General features: G+C 54.7%; 2 protein-coding genes across 16 annotated transcripts in view; both read right to left on the bottom strand.

Annotated features, from left to right (window-relative positions):
- MTA1 (metastasis associated 1) overlaps positions 1-1,281 on the bottom strand; it is a 94,228-nt gene extending 92,947 nt beyond the window's left edge. For all 4 annotated transcript variants that reach the window (XM_055815023.1, XM_055815025.1, XM_055815027.1 and 1 more), the window contains exon 1: positions 1,096-1,281. In XM_055815023.1, coding sequence (XP_055670998.1) covers positions 1,096-1,123 — 28 coding nt within the window. In that variant the 5' untranslated portion in view covers positions 1,124-1,281. The remainder of the gene's footprint in view (positions 1-1,095) is intronic.
- Positions 1,282-5,833: 4,552 nt separating this feature from the next.
- The window catches only part of PACS2 (phosphofurin acidic cluster sorting protein 2), an 83,452-nt gene continuing 67,513 nt past the window's right edge, over positions 5,834-21,772 (bottom strand). For all 12 annotated transcript variants that reach the window (XM_055815199.1, XM_055815205.1, XM_055815201.1 and 9 more), the window contains 5 exons: positions 19,287-19,329; positions 17,925-18,060; positions 14,365-14,591; positions 12,327-12,440; positions 5,834-11,319 (listed from right to left, as the gene is read on the bottom strand). In XM_055815199.1, the coding sequence (XP_055671174.1) occupies positions 11,201-11,319; positions 12,327-12,440; positions 14,365-14,591; positions 17,925-18,060; positions 19,287-19,329 (639 nt within the window). In that variant the 3' untranslated portion in view covers positions 5,834-11,200. The remainder of the gene's footprint in view (positions 11,320-12,326; positions 12,441-14,364; positions 14,592-17,924; positions 18,061-19,286; positions 19,330-21,772) is intronic.

Below are 21,772 nucleotides of genomic sequence, written 5' to 3'. Positions count from 1 at the left end.
ATCCTTCAGCATCTCTAAGCGGACAGGACGCTGCCTGCGCACCCAGCCCGTAGCGGCCCCAGAGACAAAGCCGGGACAGGCAGAGGCACCTCTCCCCTCCGTGAAACCCGGCGCGGCCAGGGAAAGGCACCAACGCGACAAAAGAAGTGACATTTTTCACAGCACAAAGTAAGGCCAGGCCAGAAAAGCGGAAAGAGCAGAAAGTAGTTGCCGATGGAGAGCAGCCAGGCGGGATGGCTTAGCCACCTTCGCCGTGGTTTTTTCCCTTGTTTACTTTACTCCGGTTTTGAAGAACTCCACAAGGAACAGGGCGTTTTGAAACGCCGGGATCCCCACAAAAGCGTCTTCCCGCACATCCTACAGTCCTGGGGAGAAGGAAGCTCCACGGGGCGGCTTTTATAGAGGAAAATGGCCGAGCGCAAATCCGTGCCAGACCACCCTCGGTTTACATCCCCCGAACGCAGTCCCGAGCGCCGCTGCCTCCTTCCCCTTCACGTGAGCCAAAACAAAGGACACGGGGGCAGGAGCGCAGCCCCGGGGCGCAGGCGGGCGGCGGCGGGCGGGGAGGCCGAGCCCGGCCGGGCGCCTCACGCCAGCCCGGCTCCGGCGCCGCTCTCTGCCCATCTTTGTGCTCCCGCTCCCCGCGGCTCCTCGGCCCCCGCCCCGGCAGCCTCGTGTGACCCCCGCCGCGGCAGCCGCTCCGCCCCAGGCCCCAGCCCGCCCGCCCCGCCGCCGCCGCTCCCCCGCGGCCTCCTCGGCCCCCTCAGCCGGCCCCGCGGGCCGCCAAGCCCCGCGCCCCCGGCCCGCACGGCAACGCAAGGCCGCTCCCGGCCCCGCATCGCCCCCCCCCCCCACCGCCCCTCAGCTCCGGAGCTCCCCCGGACCCGCCGAGCCCCGCGCCGGGCCGCCCCGCAGGCCCCTGCCCCGCTCCCGCCGCCTCCCCCCCCCCCCCGCCGGCCGGGCCAGGCCTGCCCCGCCACCGCGGCCCGCCGGGCCCCCGGGGCGCCGCTCGCTCGCCCGCGGGAGGCGGTGAGGGGCGGGAGGCGCGGCGGGGCCGTGCCGAGCCGGGCCGCGGGGCCCCCCGCGGGCGCTTACCTCCGACCCGGTACATGTTGGCGGCCATGCCCGGGACGGGGCCGGGTGCGGGGCGCGGGCCGCTCCCGCCGCCGCCTCCAGGTGCCGGATCCGCTGGAAAATGGAGGCTGGAGCGGCCGGGCGGGGGAGGGGAGCGGGGGGAATTAAAGGGGCCGCGCCGGCTGTCGCCCGGGCGGGGGGAGCGGGGGGCGGGGCGGGCCCGCGCGGGGAGCGGCCGGCGGCGGGAGGGGAAGGAGCCGGCCCCGCCCGCGGGCTGTGAGGCAGCGGCGCCGGCCGGGGGGCGCGCACGCACCGGTACACACACCCCCACACCCCGGCACACCGGCTGTGCTCACACACGCTCACAGGCTCACGCACTCCCTGCCTGTGCTCACTCGCAGACACACACGCTTGTGTGTGTACACAGTCACACAGAAACACCCCGACATGGATACACCGCCTGTCCTCTCACGCACACCCCGCCTGTGCTCACACACACGCTGACACACAGCCTGCCTCTCCTCACACACAGACATACACCTACACCGCCTGTCACACACACGGAGACACACACCGCCTGTCCTCACGCACACACCCCGCCTGCCCTCGCACAGGCACACACACACCCCCTGACACTGATACACCGCCTGTCCTTACACACGGAGACACACACCAGTGCTCTGCCTGTCCTCACACACACACCTCCCAACACAGCACCTGTCCTCACACACCCCAGCACAGATACACCACCTGTCCTCATACACACCCTGACACGTGGCCTGTCCTCACACACACTGGCACACCAACACAGAGCCTGTCGTCACACACACTGGCACACCACCTGTCCTCACACACAGACACCAACATACACCTACACCACCTGTCCTCACACACACAGAGACATACAGCTACAGCACCTGTCATCACACACATAGACATAGACTGCCTGTTCTCACATACAGCGCCTGTCCACACACACACACACAGAGCCTGTTGTCACACACACACTTTGCTGTCACCCCATCACGCACACCCTGCCTGTCCCCACACATCCCTCCTCACACAGCTCGCCCATGGCCAGCCAGGCTCAGCCCCCCTCACACACCCTGCCTGCCCTGGTGTGGACAGGCCACACACAGACATGGCCTGTCCTCATGTACAGCCTGACACACACACTCAACCACCACTGGCACTCACACACATCTGCCTGGGCAACACAGCTCTCCTCACATGTACACTCGCTGGGTATTCTCACAGCCTTCCACAGGCACACCCCTATACCCACACACAGCCCTCCTCACACACACCTGCCTCTTCCCACAGCCCTTCTCACACCCCCCACCTGTACTCCCCCACAGCCTCCGCATACAGACACCACCTGTACTCGCAAACAGCCCTCACGCTGCCTGTCTTTACACACGCACACCCAGCCACCACAGCCTGTCCCCACGCTGGGCAGCAACAGCAGCCCACTCCACAGACACAGCCCTCCTTGTGCACACCCGCAGCCTGTTCACACCGTGCGAAACACCCCCTCATACTTATACCTACACCCATATGCTGCCTGCTCCCTGTGTATGTCCCTCCAGCCCTACCCACGTGCCCTACACACTCCTCCTGCTCACACACAACCCCCTTCTACACCATCTCCCTCAGATCTCCAGGACATCCCTGGCCTGTCCCCTCCGTGCTTGTGTCACCCACTGCCATTGCCGAGGCTGTCACCCCTCCTCAGGTGTCAGCCTGAGAGGGGAAGCGTGGCTAAGGGTTTTCACTTTCCCTTGCCCACGGACCTGGGGGTGTCACCAGTCCCAAGCATAGCAGGGGCTGCACCGAGCAGGTACATCCCTTCTCCACCTGTGCACAGCTCTTCTCTGGGTGTCTCCTCAGCAGCCCTGCAGCAGTTATGCGGTTGTTGAACAGGCACCAGCTCCAGATCACTCTGCAAAACTTGCACACTCCTGCTGCCATTTCCTCTCCCACAGGAACTGACCGGCTGATGCCAACAAACGCCCCAAGAAACCATCATCCTTTGGTACGTAACACCTTTATGGAAGGTCTCCCAGCAAAGGCTGGCAAAGTGCAGCACAGCAGGTGACAGGCCACCTCCCCCCGCCCCAAGAACACCCCTCCACGTGTCTGGCTGAGGATGGATGGCAAATGCCAACAAAAAAGCTACACCTCCAACAGCCAGCACAGGCAGACTCGGGTGCCAATGGCCTCTCATCACAGCAGGATGGCTACACCCGCTCCTCCGCTCCAGTGCAGAGCTGCAAGGTCATCTGGTGTTGCCTGAGCCAGGCATCAGCCCAGGAGACCCTCTCACAGTCAGACAGGTCACGATGGCCAAAAAATAGCTGTCACAAAACACTGTGCTGGAGTAAAATGGTACACAGCACACACGGTCACAGCCTCCGCCAGGGCTTCCGCCAGGGCCGGGCACAGCCCCTGCCTTCGCTCTCAACCCCGGCTCTCAGAAAGTCCTGAAACAGCTACACGAGTGCCCGAGACACCCGCATCTGCCGAAATACATCTACTCAAAAGAGAACGGGGCTTTTGTTAACATTCACTTTGTGTGTCAGGAAAAAACCCAACCACCCAAATCTGTGACAGTGCTCGGGTCCCAGTGGGGCACGGGGCTCTGCTTTCATGCTTCCAACACGCACAAGGAGTGCAGCTGGGCGAGGAAAGCGCTTCTGGAGGTGAAAAATCAGCCAAAAGAGTTCAATGTGCCGGGTCGGGGGGTGGGGCATCACCATGGTATTTCCTCCTTTGTGAAGCGGGGGAGAGCATGCTGGCACAGGGCACAGCCGTCGGGGACACCGCAGGACACAAGGGCTGGCTCTCCCCGGGCTGCTCCTGCAACCGTTCCACAGAGCGGAAAATAATCCAGTAAGATAATTCAGCAGAAAAATTACCCAGAATAAGCATTTACAAATCACATCATGGGGCGCTCAGTAGTTGCACCCGAAGCAGCGGATAGTCACAGGGCATCAACTGCTCTTTGCAGATGCTAAATTGCGTTTCAAACGACAGCAACAAAAACACATTGGAATTTCCCTGCGGATCCTCTTCCAGGTTAAGCAATAGCCGTGGTTACCGCTGGGGTGATGCACAACGGGAAGGAGCCAGCTGTGGCCTGGGGTGGAGCGGGCCCTCGCAATGCCCATCTCCCACCACGGCAAACCCAGTCCTTCCCCCCCAGGGCTCTAGGTGCATCCTGAAAGGGCATCACTTGCGCCCCACACCTCCCATGCGGCAGCCAGGGTGCAGCTCCACCAAGAAACGCCAAGACCTGCAAAAGAAAGACACCGGTGCTTGGAGAGCCCGGTCTGAAGTTGCTGGCAGAAACGGGTTTGTCCCAGCACACGTGGGCGAGGGAGGCTGGCTGGTCTACTGCATGCGACCCGACGCACCCCAGCCCTGAACCCCTCTGCACTCTTCCCCAATATCCTTCTGGAAGACAGGGGAGTGCACCCATGACCCCCCCAGGACTTTCAGCTTGGCATGGAGAGCTCACGTATACTCACCAGAGATGTGGGGCTGGTCCTCTGCTCCCCCCACTGCCAGCACCCCAGCCTTCCCACCATCCTGGTCCCCTCGGCTTGCCCCCTCCTTCCCGCACCGAGACGAGCTGGTCCATGGGCTCTGAAAGGCGAAGCTGGGACTGCGTCTCTTCCACGCTGCCAGGCCCTTGGTAGCTGTGCAGAACACATGCAGCCAAAACGCAGCCTGCCCCCACTTGTCACCCCGAGCTGCCCCACAGTGCCCCCCACCTCGCCAGGCCCCCTCTGTGGCTTCTGGTGCTGTATTGGCACTCCAGTCCCATCCCCAGTTCACTCCCTCCCCAGCTACCTACCTTCTTCCTCCTGCCTGGAATTATCCAGCCTGCACTCAGATCCACTGGGGTGGGATTTGCATCCCCTCCTCCAGCGAAGGGCTCAGGCCACCACCATGCCTGCAAGCCTGGCCAGAGCACAGGACGGGGCTGGGGCACCCACAAGACCTGAGACCTGCGTGCTCCAAGAGCTGCCTGGCCCACTGCCAGGGGCTCCCTTCGCCCCAGCAGCCACCCGTCCTGTGGGCCAGGGGAGCGCAGGGGTGCAGGCTGCTCCAGCTCAGCATTCCCACTGCTGCCTCCAACCTACTGTATCCCGGAGACCACAGCCACAGGCCCATTTCCCAACATTTTTTCAGCTTTCTGCCTCAAAACAGCTGCTTTACCTCTTTCCCCCTCTCCACCTCGCTGCGCCCCAGCACCAAGCCCAGGCACCTGCCATCCCAGTCCCTCTCCCACTGCTCTCCAAGGAGCACATACAGCTCCAGGCTACCGCAGCCCCAGCCTTCCCCCACTAAGACCCCCACCTCAGCACCCTACCACCACTATGTCCATCCAATGCAGCCCCCAGACCACAAATGGGCACCAGCCTGGTCCCTCCTTGCTGTGAGGGGCTGAGGACTGGCTGCTAGAGAGCTGTTCAGATCCATGAGAGCCGCAGGAGGTGAGCGGGTCCCTCAGAGAGGAGGAATCAAGGGGCAGGGGAGAGGGCAGCAGGGCTGCAAAAACTGCAGGAAGGCTTGATGCCGGGGAGGACGTGCAGATGCACCAGCTCTACCCTGGAAGTGCGGCTGGGCAGCTGGATAAATAACGCAAGCGATCTCTCCGCGCCAGAAAGCCGCACTGCTGTCTCCTACTGGAGACAACTGCCCCAGTCATGCCAGAGCAGCCCCTGCTGAGAGACGACGCAAGGGACGGGTGTGTGCTTTCATGTCCAGTTTTATTAGTGTTGCATTAGTACCATAAAATAGTTGACGAGGTCGAGCACGTTGCAGTTTGTTCCAAAAAAAGGCTATTTACATTTAATCTGTCTTCATAAAAAAAAAAAAAAACAAACAACCCAACAACCTAGAACCCAAACAATACAACAATGAAACAGATGGACAACTCGGGAATCTACGAAGTGGTAATGTCCCCTCATACGCCGCGGCCCAGACATGGCTGGCGGCACGCAGTCCCTGTACCCACGCCGGCACGGCGCTTCCCCGTGGCCACAGCACATACGCAACCAGGCAGGCGGCACGCTGGCAACCCTCTCGCCAAGGCGCAAAGCAGCAGCTCACTGGATGTGGCCCCGTACCTGTGTGCTCTTCCTTAAGAAAACCAATAACCTGCTGCTTTCCAAGTTGGCATGTCCCCTTCTCCCCCAGTCTGTCCCAAAGCAGCCAAGTGAGCCTGCAGGAGCCAGCCCTGCCAGGAGCATCTCCCTGGAGAACCCTGTTGAAGAGGCTCCAGGAAACCTTCTGGAGATGCTGCTGCTCATTTCTGGCCTTCTCCCTGACAGTGAAGCCCAGAAGGAGTGTCATACTAAAATGCCACCACACAGCTATCCGCCAAGATTGAGACGCCCTGAATGAAGGGGACAGAGGCATTGCATCCAACCTAGCTTCAAGAAAGCTCCAGGGCCCCCAGCCCTTTACTGCTGGACAGTGGGACTGCCCTAATCCCAGCCTTCCCCGGCCGTTTGGCATGCTGAGGGATCGGGAAGCCCACTGTCTCTGCTGCCTCTCGCCAGGATTCTCTTCTCCAGCTTGGAGGTGCCAGCGTGATGCCCTCTACCCTGGCTCTCCAGCACTCCCTCCAGCACACGCTGCTGGTGAGAAATACGACAGCCTTCACTGCAATCACAGGTTAAGTGCAGGGCAGCGTGGTTCTCGGCTCAGTCTGATGACGGAAAGCAAACAGGCACATCTCCAGCCCCAGAAACCTCCCAGCCACCTACCCCTGCCCTCTTGGCAGGATAAAGCCATGAGTGCGTGCTAATTACAGCAGCAAAACACAGCCGAAGAGACAGCGGCTCTCCCTAAACTCATGTGTAATTAAGGAGCGCTCTGCAGTTACCGCTGAGATGTAAACTGTAACAATTAAACTGGATGGGAACTGCAGCGCTGAGCTCAAGCAGCCGCCCAAGATGCCCACACTGCCACCAGCGCCGCGGGAGAGCCAGCCCTGACCTTAACGCTGGCAGGGCTCAGGTCCGGCCTTTGTCTCCAGGAAACTCAACCCAGAAGAGCAGGAAGCGCTCAAGGTGTGACACAGTCCCACAAAAACCTGCTGTCTTTCGGCTGCTCCAGCGCTGCTAAACTAGGTCAGCCCAGCGCAGCAGCGAGCCCGTTCCCAGCACCTCACCCGAGCGAGGCAGGGCCCTTCGCCCAAGAGCAGCTGGGAAAGAAACTGGCTGCTTTGAGAAGCCACAGCCAGGGGAGCAGGAGGTAGGAGCTCTGTGGGGAGCAGGGGCGAGCTCTGGGACACAAAGGGACAGGGAGACCAGGGGACACTGCCTTCAAAGCACCTCTCAGCCAGAGATCAGCTCAGATGCTGCCCCTCCAGCCCCTGCTCTCCGAAGCAAGCCCCATCTAACACAGGCAGATGAGGTAACGCCACTGCATTTCTGCATCTGAGTTGCACTTTCCTGGCCAAAACTCTCGAGAGCTGAACACGGAGAGATTCCGTCTCTGCCCTGAGCCATCCTTCGGCACGCATCGACCTGCATGCAACCGCCCAACCCCACCAGGCTGGCACAGCTCTGCAGGCGCGGGCCCGTTGCTGCCCCAGCAGCTCTCCCTGGCCCACAGCAGGGATGCCTCTGGCTGGAGGGGCTGCTAATGGCAGGATCCCCCAGGAAGCTGCTGGGGAAACTGGGAGGGCGAGACACCCACAATCAGTCACTCATTCACATCCCCAGGCACAGAGCCCCTTCCCAAAATGGCCTGAGTCACGTGCGTGCTTTGACGCTCATTTTTCTTAAGAGACAGAAACCTGTTTCTCCTCCAATCAGGGACAGAAACAGCTGCACAAAGCGGCTCCACACAATACCAGGAGGAACAACAGAGGCACAACGCCCCGACCGGCGCAGCACCCCCAATCTCGGGTGCCAGCCCTTGCCTCCGAGGCTGGGAATCGCCACAGCCAGCTCCGGGTGCTTAGCTGCCCGCCAGCAGGCCCAGCCTGCCACTGCTGGGCTCCAGGAGGACAAGGCTGAGAAGCTGGGATGCTTCCTGGCATGGAAGAGGTGTTTCAGAGCAACGGCAGCTTTCCACAAGGGAGAAACCCTGCGGAGATACAAGCCCTCAGGTCTGAGGTATACAGAGAGTTTCCCAGTGAATTCACTTGCGTAAAGTTAGAACAAAACACAAACCAACATGAAATGCAACGAGCAGAAGTGTTTCTCTCACACGTACATACACACACACATACAGAGTAGAGCAGGGCAACACACATTTGATAGGCAGGACCCTGGAAATCCTGTCCTAGCTACCGTTTGTTTCTTTACAGTAGGTTGAAATACAAAGAGGAGCACAGTGATGGTTCCCCCCTCACCCCCCCAGTAAACAAAGTTATTGCAGTCAGTCAGTCCTCCCCACCTCTGCAGCAGTAACACACCCCGACACCCAGAGCTGCTCAGGCTGCACGCGGCTCCTGACGCTGGAACTCAGCCCCATCGCTCTTGTCACACCAGCGTGAGACTCAAGGAAGAAATCACACGCTGACTATTTTCCTTTAAAAAAAGTTTTGGGTTTTTTTTGATGCAACAGCCTCAATAAAGAAAAAGAAGTGATGTGCTTATATACCATCTCCCACACTACTGCTGCTAGGCAACGCTATACACTCCCAGAGCATCAGCTCAGGTCAACCGAAAATGCATGAACTGAGGGACACAACAACATTCCAACTACAGCTGAGCCGCTGCCACAGCCAAGAGCTAGCAGACGGCAGGCAGACCTGCCTGCGGGACGAAACAGAGTATTGCAACTAGACAAGATGTCCTGCCCAGCAGCATGCCACCAGGCGCAGGACCACATTCTCCTCCCCTGCGTGGTTTGAAGGGAATACCCAGTTCATGGCCAAGTCGGTTGCACTTGTGCTGGGAAAGGGCTTCATGAAATCGGAGTCAGTGAAGCAGCCCGTGCTGTGAACCTCGACAGGCACTAGATCCAGCAGGGACCACACGTTTGCTTAATAACCCCTCGCTCCCCATCAGCAGGAGAAGACTGAACAGAGACACCACCACTGCCCTGCCCAAAAGTGCCCAGGTGGTCCCTGCACTGAGCAGGACCTGCCAAGCAAGGCCAAAGAGGGTTCCCCAAGCCTTTAAAAACCCAAGGGTAAGGGGTTAAACAAAAAAGAATAAAGAAGAAAGGTTCAAAAGCATCATTGCCATCAGAAAGTGCCTTCTGGAAATGCTCACAGAGCCTGGCCTGCCCACTGGGGTGGGACCCAAAAGGACCCCATCAAAAACTTCAGTCCTTTACCCTGAAACACCAGAGATGTCTGTTCTTCCACATGGCAAACACACAGCTCCCGCTTCCCCCCAGGCATGCCTCGGAAAGCTGGGAGAGCAAAAGACCGTATCTGGAGCACCCAGAGCCACCCAGACATGCAGCTTGTCACGCTGTCTCCTTGTAAAAGCATCTCCTTGTCCTGGCACCCCAAGCATCCCTGGCAGCAGCGAGGTGCACAAAGTGAGCACAAGTACAGCTGGAGCCAAAACACAGCGCCAGACACCTGAAAATCTCACTCTTCCATCTCACAGGGCACCCTGCTGCCCAAGGTGGACGGAGAACCTCACTGGCTTCATCCCCTCTCACATCCCAACTACAGCTTCCACTGCACCTTGGGACTGAAACCCCCAGCAAAGCCTCAACCCACAGGCAATGCCGCACCAGAGCAAAAGCATATCCTGCTGGGGAAGGGATGCAATCCACAGAGAAATGCCCATGGGGAGGAACATTGGGAAAGCAGAAGGTAAGGACAACATCCTTCTACAGAGCAGCCCACAGGAGGCTGCCGTGGCAGACTGTTAGTCTCACAGTCCCTGTGAGGAGAGGCCCCAGGTGGTTCAAGGGGACGGCGAAATCGCGCTCCCACAGCGGCCCCGAGGCCGGGCAGCCTGTGCCCAGCCCGGGGGGACGTGCGTGGGGGACAGCAGCAGGCTCTGGGGAGCACAGGGCAGTCAGGGCAGGACAAAGGCAGCAGATAAAGCAGCCCACGCTACCTCACGTGTGCGGTTTGACAGATGGACGGGAAGGCAGCTGGACATGCAGAGCGCCTGGCTGGCTCCCAGTCCAGCCACTACAGTGATGTATTACTTCACAGACAACGGCTCATCTTCCTGGGTTTGTTTGGGTTTTTTTTGGCAACTTTTTTTTTTCTCTACATATTTTTTTTTTTTTTTTTTTAGAAAGCATTAAAAAAAATCTGCAGCTGTTAAGAAAAATCCTTTCCCTTTAGAGGCTGGACGAGGTTTTATTGACAGGTAAATAATCGGTGTGAGTATGTAAATAGCAGCGACCCCACTGACGCGGTGTCCCTCAGCAGCGCAGCCAGCTGCGGGGACATTGTGACTGGCTCGGTTTGGTCATTGTCACAGACCTGGAACATTGGCCTTTCCTTACACCTACTGTTTTCCTAATTCCTGTTCCTGCCCAACCCTCCTGAGGCAACGCTTCAGCACAAACACCTGCCCGTCCCTGTGGCAGACTCCATACTCTGAAGGGGATCTCCTCTGAGACCTCCCTAGCCATGAGAGCGGTTTGTTTTCCAAACCAGACAGTTGAACTCGCCCCAGACTCGCTGATCTCTCGTCCTTTGGCAGCAGGAAGAAAGACTGGCCATCTTTTTTTCCTAGAAACACAGAGGGAGGGGGCCAAACGCACTGTAAAGCACATTATCTTCTGCAAAATCCGTTCAAGCTGATCCACGGCTCCCCCAGCCCACTCACACCAATGAGGTCTCAGGTTAATAAGCAGTGCAGTTATTCAGCTATCTGCTCGTAAGTGGTAGGTGTTCTTGGGCAGGGTGCCTGCTCCTGCCAACTCCCCCACAACTTCATGTTGTCAGCACATCTATAGTTAAGACTGGGGTTTTTTGCCTTTGTTTAAAGGGGTTTCCTTCCCTTGTAGTAAACTTAAGAGTTAATAGAAAAAAGTAATTCAAAAGTAATCCAAGCACATCTGTAATTAATTCTGCAGGAGAGGGCAGAGCGACGCGAGTCAGAGTTGGCACGCAATTCCTGGCTCCTGGTGTGCAGTCCCTGGGACGGACAGAAGGTCCCTCCGCCGAGCACGGCTAGAAGTTAGATTTGGAGTGTCCAAATATGCAGATGGGAAAGTGCTTGACATGAGAGGACCACTGTGCTGCCAGCTGAAAGAACTTGACGTCATTCCACTCCACACCATCGATCAAGACTGCAGGGGAGGGTAAAAAGAGAGGAGAGTTAGCAAATTCCAAGTGGAAGTGGCCAACCTGAAAGAGCTTTGCTGGAAACCTCCCCCTAGTCGGCTGAGGGAGGCCTGGCCACATTCTGTGCTCAGGGCACACGCCGCTCTGCCTGGCCACCCCTCCGCTGCAAATGGTTGCACACACAGGGGAGAAAGGCTCAAGAGTAGACCAGGTTTAGGAGAACAGCTCAGACTGTTGTTCCAGCATCGTTCACTGACACTGGAGCTCGCCAGACTGCTGATTTCAGCATCACCTGATCTGATCTCCCAAATTTCCTAAACACACTCCATTTTATTTTTTGGGCAAACACACTCTTGCAGAGATGGCCATCAGTCTCTCCGTGCTGGCACCCTTAACCAGGAGACCTGCATCTGCTAACAAGGCGTCACGTGTTCTGTGGCCACTCTTCACACACACCAGTCTCACAGGGACTGGGCCAGGATTAGTCAGGTGACCTAAGCAGATCCCTCTGCTGTTAGCAGCGGTGAAGATTATCACCTGAAGGGGCCACAGGGATATTTTTGACACCGGATGCACAGCTCCACTGACAGCCCCTTTAGGTCTGTCTGCCAGATGCAGGTATGGCCCCTGCTGCGGCTGTGCCTTTGTGCCAGAGCCCTGCCTAGAGCAGCAGCCACACTCCCACCGCCCTCCACCACTGCCTGTACCAGACGTGCAGGAGAAACAGAGAATGACAGGGAGGGGAACGGAGCCCGGCCCAGCCCTTGCCCTCATCCAGGGCACTGATTCAGAGGGGTTCCTAGGCAAGGGAGGATTTCCCCACATCCCAGACCTACTGTGTACTGAGTACACAGGGTGTATCCCTGGTGCTGGATACACCCAAGCCCGCTCCCCTGGCACACCCCCATTACGCTGGCTCCAGGGCATAGGGCAGGACACCGGGTCATCCCTTTCTTTGCCTGACAGCTGAGCCTCACCCCAGAGCCCGACAGGATGCAAACGCTGCACTTACCACGCAGCATGTTCTGCTGATGTTTCGCTGTGCAAATCAACCTGCTGATTCCTTCGATACACTGGCTCTTCGACTCAACCTCCTTGTCTTTCGTTTTCTTGGGCAAAAACATCACTGGAAGAAAATCAAACCGGCATACAATGACTCTCCGCCATCCACAGCAACTGCACCAAGACTCCTTTGGGTTTTTGCACTGAAGCGTCCATGTCTGAAAATTCTAACTCTAATTTTAATTCCTACAATCAGCCCTGTTTGGCAGGAGTTTGACTGCACCGGTAGTACTCAGCACCATCACCTATGCACGTGGACATCTTAGCCCTAAGTGTCTCTACGTGAAACATTCCCAGGTCATTCCCAGGCCCCAGAGGGCACCTGCAGGGTAACTCCTGTTGCTGTGTTGGGACACCAGGGGAAAACAGGGGCATCTGCAGCAGCCCACAGCCTTCACCCTGCGCTGGGCTGAGGGGATCTGCTGGATGGCCGCATCACCTAGGGGGAGTCCCACAGGCTGCAGAGGGCTGCCGGGCAGCGCTGAGCTCCAGCCTCCCAGCATCTGCAGGCAGGTTTGCTGCACCAACAGCGGTCTGACAGCAGCCCAGCTGCACAGACGCCTGGGGAGCAGGAGGGACTATAAACTATGTGCAGTTGGTGGAGAGAGAAGGCTTTAGGAGAGCCAAAAAAATGGGTCCAGTTCCCTGAGAACTGTCCAAATGAACAAACAAAGGTGTACTAACTGACTGCACAAAAGCTGGTGGTGTTGAACAGCACTGCTCCACGCTGGGCCAGCCCCAGTGAACAACATTTTGAGCATCCCAGAATTGCTTCTCCCACAAGCATGCCACTCAGAAAGGGTGCGGTCAGGGGTGGGAGCCCTGGTACCAGCAGTGCCACAGCTATGTTGGCCTGGGAGTGACGTGGCTATAGGGTCATCCCACCCTTTTCCTGCAGTCACTGGTCCAGAAGGTTCCTTTAGCCTTCTCTCAGAGCCCCCAAAACCCCTGCTTCCACCAGGAATGACCCCCAGGCCCCCAGGCAGGAAGATGCCAGGAAGGACAGCTAGTGGCGGCCAACCGTAAGTGCAGAACTGCCTCGCGGCTTCCTTGAAAATAGTCACTGAGGGCTGTTCTCGATTTCTGTGTTTCACGTCACCAAGGCTGGGAGCAAATACAGAATTATTGACATTTAAAACACTCTTCCTGTTCGTTCTGAGAAAAACTCAAAGCCATGATTTTAAGAACAGGAGATTAAAAAAAGAAAAAAAATTAATGCCAAGCTTTGTGCTGAGAGCATTTCTCTTCTACCTCCTTTCATCCCACAAAGCACTCTGTACAAGAACAAGGAAGCTCCAGTAAAAAAGCTTACGTTGCTGCAACCCCACTCTGAGCGACACCACCACCTCTTGTATGTACAAGCACACCTAGCAATGGCTTGGCAGCTCTGGCTGGTCCGGCTGCAATAGTGATATTTTAACATAAGGACACCACATCAAATCCCCCAAAACATCTCTGCCAGGGGCTGCTGCCTTATGCTGCAACATGATGGGATGCACACATGTCCTGCCTCTGTCCGCATCTCTGTCATGTGGCAGAGAGCAGAGCACAGAGCTATACAGGCTGAAGGGTCTGCCCTGAACTCTGGTAGTCATGGCAAAAGGTGCTTCTTACCTAATCCAGCACCAGCAGGTTCACAAGGAACACAAGAATGCTGCCCAGAGCAGGGTACCTCCTGGCTTTCTGCACAGCCACCCACAAATGTCCTTGCTCTGTCCACACCTTTGTTCTTTTGAGCTATACAGTCTCAGCTGCTCAGCCGTAAGGGTGAATACATCATCTTTTTACAGCACAAAGAAGAACTACCCTTTCAAACTATCACCTTTGCAGTCTTTTTTCATCTACAGACAGAGTAGAATTTGGGGGATAAAAATATGACTAAGGTGCTGTAATGCAGGACAGATAAGTCAGACAGCTTTGGAGTGGCAGAACAAGGAGAACAGCATTGCATTCTTGGCCTTTGGCAACAGTAAACGTGTCCACCTTACCTTTCTTGTTCTTCTCTTTTGTCACGACAGTCATGGACATTGTTGGAGTGGTGGCAATCTCACCGCTGGCAGGTAACCTGCTGACCTGGAGGGACCGGAAAGTGCATTTCAGTGTGTTTTTGGTAGTGGAGGGGTCCTTCTTCTCCGGGTCTCTCTTTCTGTCCATGGGTGGAGCTGCAATCCAGTAATCCACCTGCAGGCCCATCAACTCAGCACCGAGGCTCTGGCTGGAAAACAAGAGAAGAAGGTAATCTCTGCACAGCACTCAGCAGAGTTCCGCCACCTGTGTTATTTCAGAGTGGCTGCCATTCCTGACCAGATAGTCAGAGGACAAGCGACCCGTCTCTTTGGGAAATCAGGCAGCAACGTTTCACAGTGAGACCCGATAATCACAAAAGCACAAGAAGTCACCACTGAGCGATGCAGCCTGGGTCACGTTACATGGTGGCATCGGCTTGGCAGCAAAGAACTGCAATAAGCTGAGAGACAAGATGACGTGCTGCTCAGCCACAGGGACGAGCAGTGGGAAAGGGAGCGGAAAAGCAGTTTCCTAAATGCGATGCTCAGTTCAGTGGCCCAGGCAGCAAAGGCAACCCCTGAGGCGGCCCAGACCATTCCCAGCCTTCGAATGGAAAAGAGAGGCTATAAACACCTTGCTACTGCCTCCCAACCACTGACAGTAAATGACTCGGGTTAGGCACACCACTGCCAAAATCAACTCTGAGTCAGGGTGAACAAAGAGCTGGTGGGTCCCTGAACTTTACGCACTCAGTTCCCAGTTTCCCTGACCTTCTTCCATCTCCTATGTTCATGAGCTCTTCCTGCCACCAGCTGCCCCGCCAGGTTATGCAGAATCTCTGCTCTCCCCAGGTCCCTGTAACGGAGTTAGCATGGGGTGACCTGCTCTACAGCCCTGCTGTGTGCTGGGAAATTCCAGTGCTGGAAAAATGCTCCGCCAGTCCTGTGCTGTTTGCTGAACAACGGCAGATTTCAAGACACTATCTGCCGTTGACAACTCCTATGCATTGTGCGGTAACAGATGTGTGTCACTAAAACACGCTGCCAGCCTCTCTCGAGACAGAAAAGATGAGCAGCTTGAGAAATTCCACCTCTTGCCTTCTCCCTGCCTCTCACTAGCTAACCCTGAGTGGAGCAGAGTTTTATCGTTCAGCAGACCTACAGCTGAGAGTGTCAACCATACACACTTCCTACACAATGACAGCGTGTTGAATAATAGGCAAGTACTAGACAAAAAACTAAGTCTATCTACTACTCTGTGTCTCCTGCCTGAGAACTGGCAATTGTTAGGGAAGACGAACCTGTGATCTTAAGTTAAATATGCATCCCTCAACACTGCCTGTTTAATAAGAAACTCTCAAGGTAAAACAAGGATGCCCCATCATTAAGGTCCTCTCAGCAAATCATTTCCTTTTCTTTGCCATTTATTCAGCTGAAAGCCAGACCGCAAAGCAGAGTTCATCTTTGATCACCAAAACCAGGGTTTGGGTTCTCAGGGCAATTTCAGAAGTGAGATTCTTTAAGGATGATATTTTGGAGATGCATCTTTGGATTTTAGGGCTTCTTTGCATTACATTTGTAATCTCAGTTGTAAAGACAAAGCATTCTGATGTTCACTATGCCTCCTCAGGATTTTCTATTCCACTCCCAGGTAAACACATAGCTTAATCTTTCAGTCTGGGTCACTCTCCACCCCCTGTGCTGTCACATACAGATTAGTGGAGACGGAACAATGTTGAACCTAAACTTCCTCATTTCTTTATGATTTTACCACACAGCACGAAACCAAAAAGTACCAGCTTTAGAGGCAGGGTGTCAACTTCAAATATATAACGTCCATGCCTCATAACTTTCACAGCCTATACTCTTGTGGGTACAGGCTCCCGAACCACTTCCACCCACGGAAAGCTCATGTGGCAGCTCTGTGTGGGAAGACAGCTCTGCTCTCCAGAGGCTGCACAGCCTCCATCTCTCTGCACTGCCAGCCAGCTGCTGCGGAGACCAGCCAGGGACAGATAGAGGCCTCCTGCCACCAAACTGCAGGGGGCCAGCAGGAGGGACTTGGGGAGCTGAGCCTCCTGGCACAGGCTAACAGCCACTAACACCTTTCAGTTGCCGGGCACCTCCTGCACTGGGACTTCCATGTTTCCATTTCCTCTTGTTAAAAAGGAACTCCTAAGCCAGTTTAAGTAGCCAGACATTAAAGGTCCCCACAAGGCTCTCTGGGGTGAGCAGGAAAGGTCCCCATTCTGTCTCCAACAGGGACAGTAGGAGATGCTGCTTAGGGATAGCACATAAGCCTAGTCTCTAACTGCAGAGTATCCTCTTGGACTTCCCCAGCCTGACAATCACAAGGTTAGGGATGTTAAAGGTGACATCCCTGAAACATACTTTAGTACCCATTAAGGGATCCGCTGTCCGTGAATCTGCCTAACCCCTCTTGGATCTGCTGATCCTGCTGCTACAGAAGTAGCAGAGGCAGACAGGGTCCCAACATGCCTTTCCTGCCGTTGGCGGAAGCCCCTTCCTTCCTCCCTTCTAACTGACCTCTTGCCAGTGTCACTGCATGATTTGGTGACTGGTAGCTCAGTATTCAACAAATCCACCACCACTATGATTCTGCAGAACTCGAGTGGCTTACCTCTTTCCCCTCCTCCCCCAAACCACAGAGTCCAAGCGATGCTAGTCTCCCCTCACAACGATAGTGCTCTGTCACCTTGATCTTGTTAATTCTCCTGAACCTTTAACTTCACCACGTGCTCCTGGGCGCACACAAAGCATTAGGCAGCTACACCAACATTTTGTACAGCAACATGAGAGTCCTGACCCAGGGAAATTCTTTACTGGCAGTTTTCTAGGGGCTTCCTCCCTTCGCCCCTAAACATTTCAGCTAAGCCAGAGCTTCATGCTGCCTACAGGTGCCATCTCCTTGCTGTTCTGATATCCTTTCAGGCACATGCATGAATGGGAATGGCAATCCCAGTATGCCACCTTACAACTGTCAGCTCTCCCCTCACAGAGAAAAAGGCTGCTCTTTCCACAGAGTCACTCTGATCTTACACTTGCTTGGTCCTTAAAAACATAAGAATCGTGATGGATTTGGCTAGCACCCACGTGTATTAGGGTCAGTACTTTTTTTGGCTTCATAGCTCCCCAAGAGAATCCAGTCTCAAAGGGAAAATTACCAACAGATAGAGAACACAAACCCTCCCAAACAGGCTGCCACAATGGCTCAACAGAATCAGGGTTTCTCCTGGACTGTCAGAAGCAAGGCTGCCCCTCATAGTTCAAATGTGTCTACCCTTGAGAAGCGCAGCCTTCCCATCGGGTGCAAGATGATCTCTGCCCTCCCCAGCTCCTTGTCAGCCAACAAGGACACAGTCACTCCAGAGGCAAAAGAGGTCAAGGGGAAAAGGTGAAAACTTCAAGTGTTTACTAGGGAGGAAGACAGCAGAGCTATGGGTTTTCCTTTAGAACAGTTTTCCTCTCTCATCTATGTCAGACAGTCAAGGGAACTATAAAGGAGACAAAACGTGCTTTACCTTGGGGATGAGAAGCTGCCTGTGACAGACGGTGAGGAAGGTGGTGTGGGGGAGGCTTCTTTCACAGCAGGAGACACAGAAGGTGGGGTAGAAGAAAGGACACTGGAGCTTGAGGGAGCTGCGTCATCAGAGTCACCTTGTGGAAAAGAAGTCAAACTGTTTGTCTGGGTTCACCTCATCTCACAGCCCAGCACACACACACACACACACTGGGATACAGCTCAGTCTCTTCGCTCACGCTCCTGCTGCACAGGTTTTACTCAGACTCAACCAAGAGATCAGCTAACCCATCAGTTCTGACCACCTCCACGCTTACTCCAACACAGAAAGTCCTGTGGTTTAAGAGGCAAGCACAGACACTCACACTCCTCTGGGCTCCCCACCTGGCATCTGCTATCCCAGGGTTTGCTCCCAGCTGACTTCGAGCCTCCTGCACAGTCAGAGCCCAGCCCATCGATCCCTGCTGGGGAACCTTCCCCTGCAACCCCCGCAGGGCAGCACCGCTCCAAGCCTCCTTGGAGAATCCAGTACCTCTGGGCTGACCACAGGGATCTCCCTCTTCCCTTTGCTTTCACCCTCCACAACCAAGGCATCATTCCCTTCATGTTGGCTCTCTGGGGTGGTGGAAGACTGTGGGAGCAAGGAGCAACCCACAGAAGGGCTGCCCCCTGCCTCAAACCTATGTGTGACCCAGGCCACAGCAATCTGGGTTTAAGAGTGAAGCAATGTAAGAAACAATCCCAACAGATGAGGAAAAAAATATTCCTGACTAGTAGTGTGCATGAAGGAGGAGAAAACAAGTTCACATTGATAAAAGAGTACTACACTATGTCCACATGTATAAGCAGGCAGTATCATGTAAATCAGCTTTGCACTCCCCCATTAAAAAACTGGGTCTAAATTTCGTTGTCGAATTGGAAGACTGGTTGCCTGTCCCGGAGTTCGGCACATGTTTGAGAGTAATTTTATTAGGCAACTAGGCCCAGCGTGGGGAGATGGGCATAACTTCTGATGAACTGCCTCCCCAGTTTGGAGCAGGAACCTCAAATAACCACAGCAAGGAATCCACCGCACCTAAGAAAAATGGGTGTTTGCATATGAGTGGAGTTTCCCTTGATGAGGGTGTGGGAATTCCAGCTGGCCTGAAGCTCCCTGTAAAGTAGCAAGAAAAAGGGCGTCTTTCAAGAGGGAGGCCTCTCTTTCTATGGACAGCTGCTAGCAGTCCAGGCTAAGGGAACTAATAAAATCCAATTCCACCTTACAAAACTCCAAGACATCAGTAAGAAACAAGTTTGTTCAGCCTGTGAAGTCAGGCTCCCACCACCTGTACGACACAGAAAGCACACACAAGATGCTTGTTACCTGATGTTGCAGAAGATTGTTCCACTATTCCAACCTTCACCACCTAGAAGGAGTAAACCAAAAAAGCTCTATGAAACAGGAGTCCCCCGAACTTTGGGAACCCCCAAACCAAGCTTATCCCTACACTCCCCTTGGCACTGCCCCTGCAGTGAGAGCAGCATTAAAGTATATTAAAAAGTGGGATCTTCTAAGAGCCCGGCAGGTCCCAGCAGCACCTGACCACGCAACACCAGCTCGCAGCCCTTCCCTATACAGCAGGCAGCACAGACCCTATAGAGCTGTTACCTGCACAGCTCTGAACAGCCCATGTCAGCCCCAAGCTATGGCAACTACAGTGCCTCTCTGGGACACCTGTGGGAATAGGGCAGGGAGGAGAAAGGAATCTAAATATCCCTTTAGCATTGCTTTCATACACCTGCTAATTACAGGCATACTGCTTCCGCTGCACAAGTGCGGCCACTTCCAGGGCGCAGCAGAGCTGGGGTTTATTAGGAAACCACAAAAGCAATAAAGTACAGTTTCTGATCAGAGTTTTCTGGTCTCAAAAAAAAAAAAAAAAGGGAAGTGTCCAGCAAAGAAGATAAAGCTCTTAGCAAAGCCGCTGGACACAGACATGGATAAACACAGACAGGTCAGAACGATCCCAACCACACTATAATAAGGATACAAATGTGTTCCAATATGGTCAATCACCAGCTATTACATTTAGGTTAATGATAAATACCACTGGCAATAAATGCTACAAACACAAGCTCCCAAGAACATGTGATGCCTAGAAAAATTAAATGACCCTTGGCGATATAAAGGCAGGGACCTTCTGTAGCAATAATCTACTAATGTACCAGGGATCATGATTCTTGACACCGCAGAGGACAGACCCTTCCTAAGGTCCTTAAGAAACCTGTATCCAGGGCTAATGCCTACACCCTGTATAAATGTTGACAAATGGGAAAGAGCTGCAAAGGGATCTCAAGTCAATAAAACCTTCTTTAGAGTGAGGAGTGATGTCACACAGTCTATTTAATTTGAAAACAGAAGACTGTTCAGTTCAGACATGACCACGTCTAAACCACATCTCTAGGGAGCACATGTCTGTGCTATGGGATCAAGAAAAAGAACTAATCATTAGAAGCAAAAAACCTCTGCACCGTTTGGAGGTGTGTGGGGGTGTACAGCCAACACTTAAGAGAGCTGCCAGGCTCTCTGGTGGATTCTCTGTTAGCTCCAGTCTTGGAAAAGCCATCGTGAACTCAGCAGTGTGTGCAGAGGCTCCCTGAGGGGGCACCGGCCTGGGAGAAGGCGGCTGCAGCTCAGTTTGCCCAGTCTCCATCCAAAGAGCAATGAATCTGGCTCTGGAGTCCGGCAGCCATTTGTGCTGTACAAGTTAAGCACCAAGAAGATGTTTCACAGACTGCAAGCACTGTGAGCAAGAGGAGGCGAGGCAGAAGAGTTAGGGGAAGAACAAGCAACACAGAAAACTGCCCTCAGCCACCTTGATCTGCAAGCCAGACGAAATACCTTCTGGCCTTTCCCTCCTTGCTGGCTAACTGGAGATACTCGAGTTCAGACACATGTGAGGAAAACAAGGTTAAATACTTACTCTTCCCTCTACTCAGCGAGGTGCTCGAGAGTGCTGCAGTCCCAATAACGCCTCCATCCAGAACACTGCAGCAGCCAGTCTCCTTTCCCTTCAGGAAGGAGGCGCATCTTGTTAACTCTCCTGGCAACTGGCTGTCAGCACAATGCAAGCGCACAGCCAGGAGCCTCACCACCCGATGACCCTAGCTTTCACGCCCAAGTGGCCCCTTGTGGCTCTGCTCTCAACACTTCAGAGCCTGGCTGAGCATGACGGCACTGCCCTGCACGCTTCTGGGTCAGAGACTGCATAGCCCAACTGCAGGGCATCGGTTTTTGCACCCTGAAAGCCAACAGAATCCAGCCAGCATCAGGAGTCACACCCAAACGCTGCTGGCTCCCTCTCTTCCTTGGCTAACAGCTCCAAGCAGGCTGCAGCTAAAGAGCTTCAGTGTTCATGTGCTATCTCAGATTTTGTGATACACCTACAACTGGTCTTTCAGAGTCTCTTCAGATGTCCCTCTCGTGGAATTACTGTGTCAGAGACACTTCAGAACCAGCACTGATTTGACCCTCACCACCAGCTGACATAGGAAGTCAGCCTGCACTTTCAAGGCAAGATTTTTTGGGGGCTTGGCAGCGTTGTGCACAGAACAGAGCTGTTTGCTCTTCCTACTTTCAGACAATCAAATCCAGACTGGAAAAGCATTGATCGTGTCAGGACAACAATAGTTTTAGAGCAACTGGACGAACACTCTGAGCCCCATTTGCTCGCACATGACACTGAACTAAATCAGCCCCAGAGAAAAGCTTTGCAGAGCCTAGCAGATATTAGCAAGACAAGACCAGGAGCTTCCAAACCCTTCTGGGCTGTTCATGTTATCAGGAAAGGTGAAACAGCTGTTTCATAA

Source organism: Falco peregrinus, chromosome 10, assembly GCF_023634155.1.
Source record: "Falco peregrinus isolate bFalPer1 chromosome 10, bFalPer1.pri, whole genome shotgun sequence".
NCBI lineage: Eukaryota > Metazoa > Chordata > Aves > Falconiformes > Falconidae > Falco > Falco peregrinus.
This window is presented reverse-complemented; position numbering and strand designations above follow the sequence as displayed.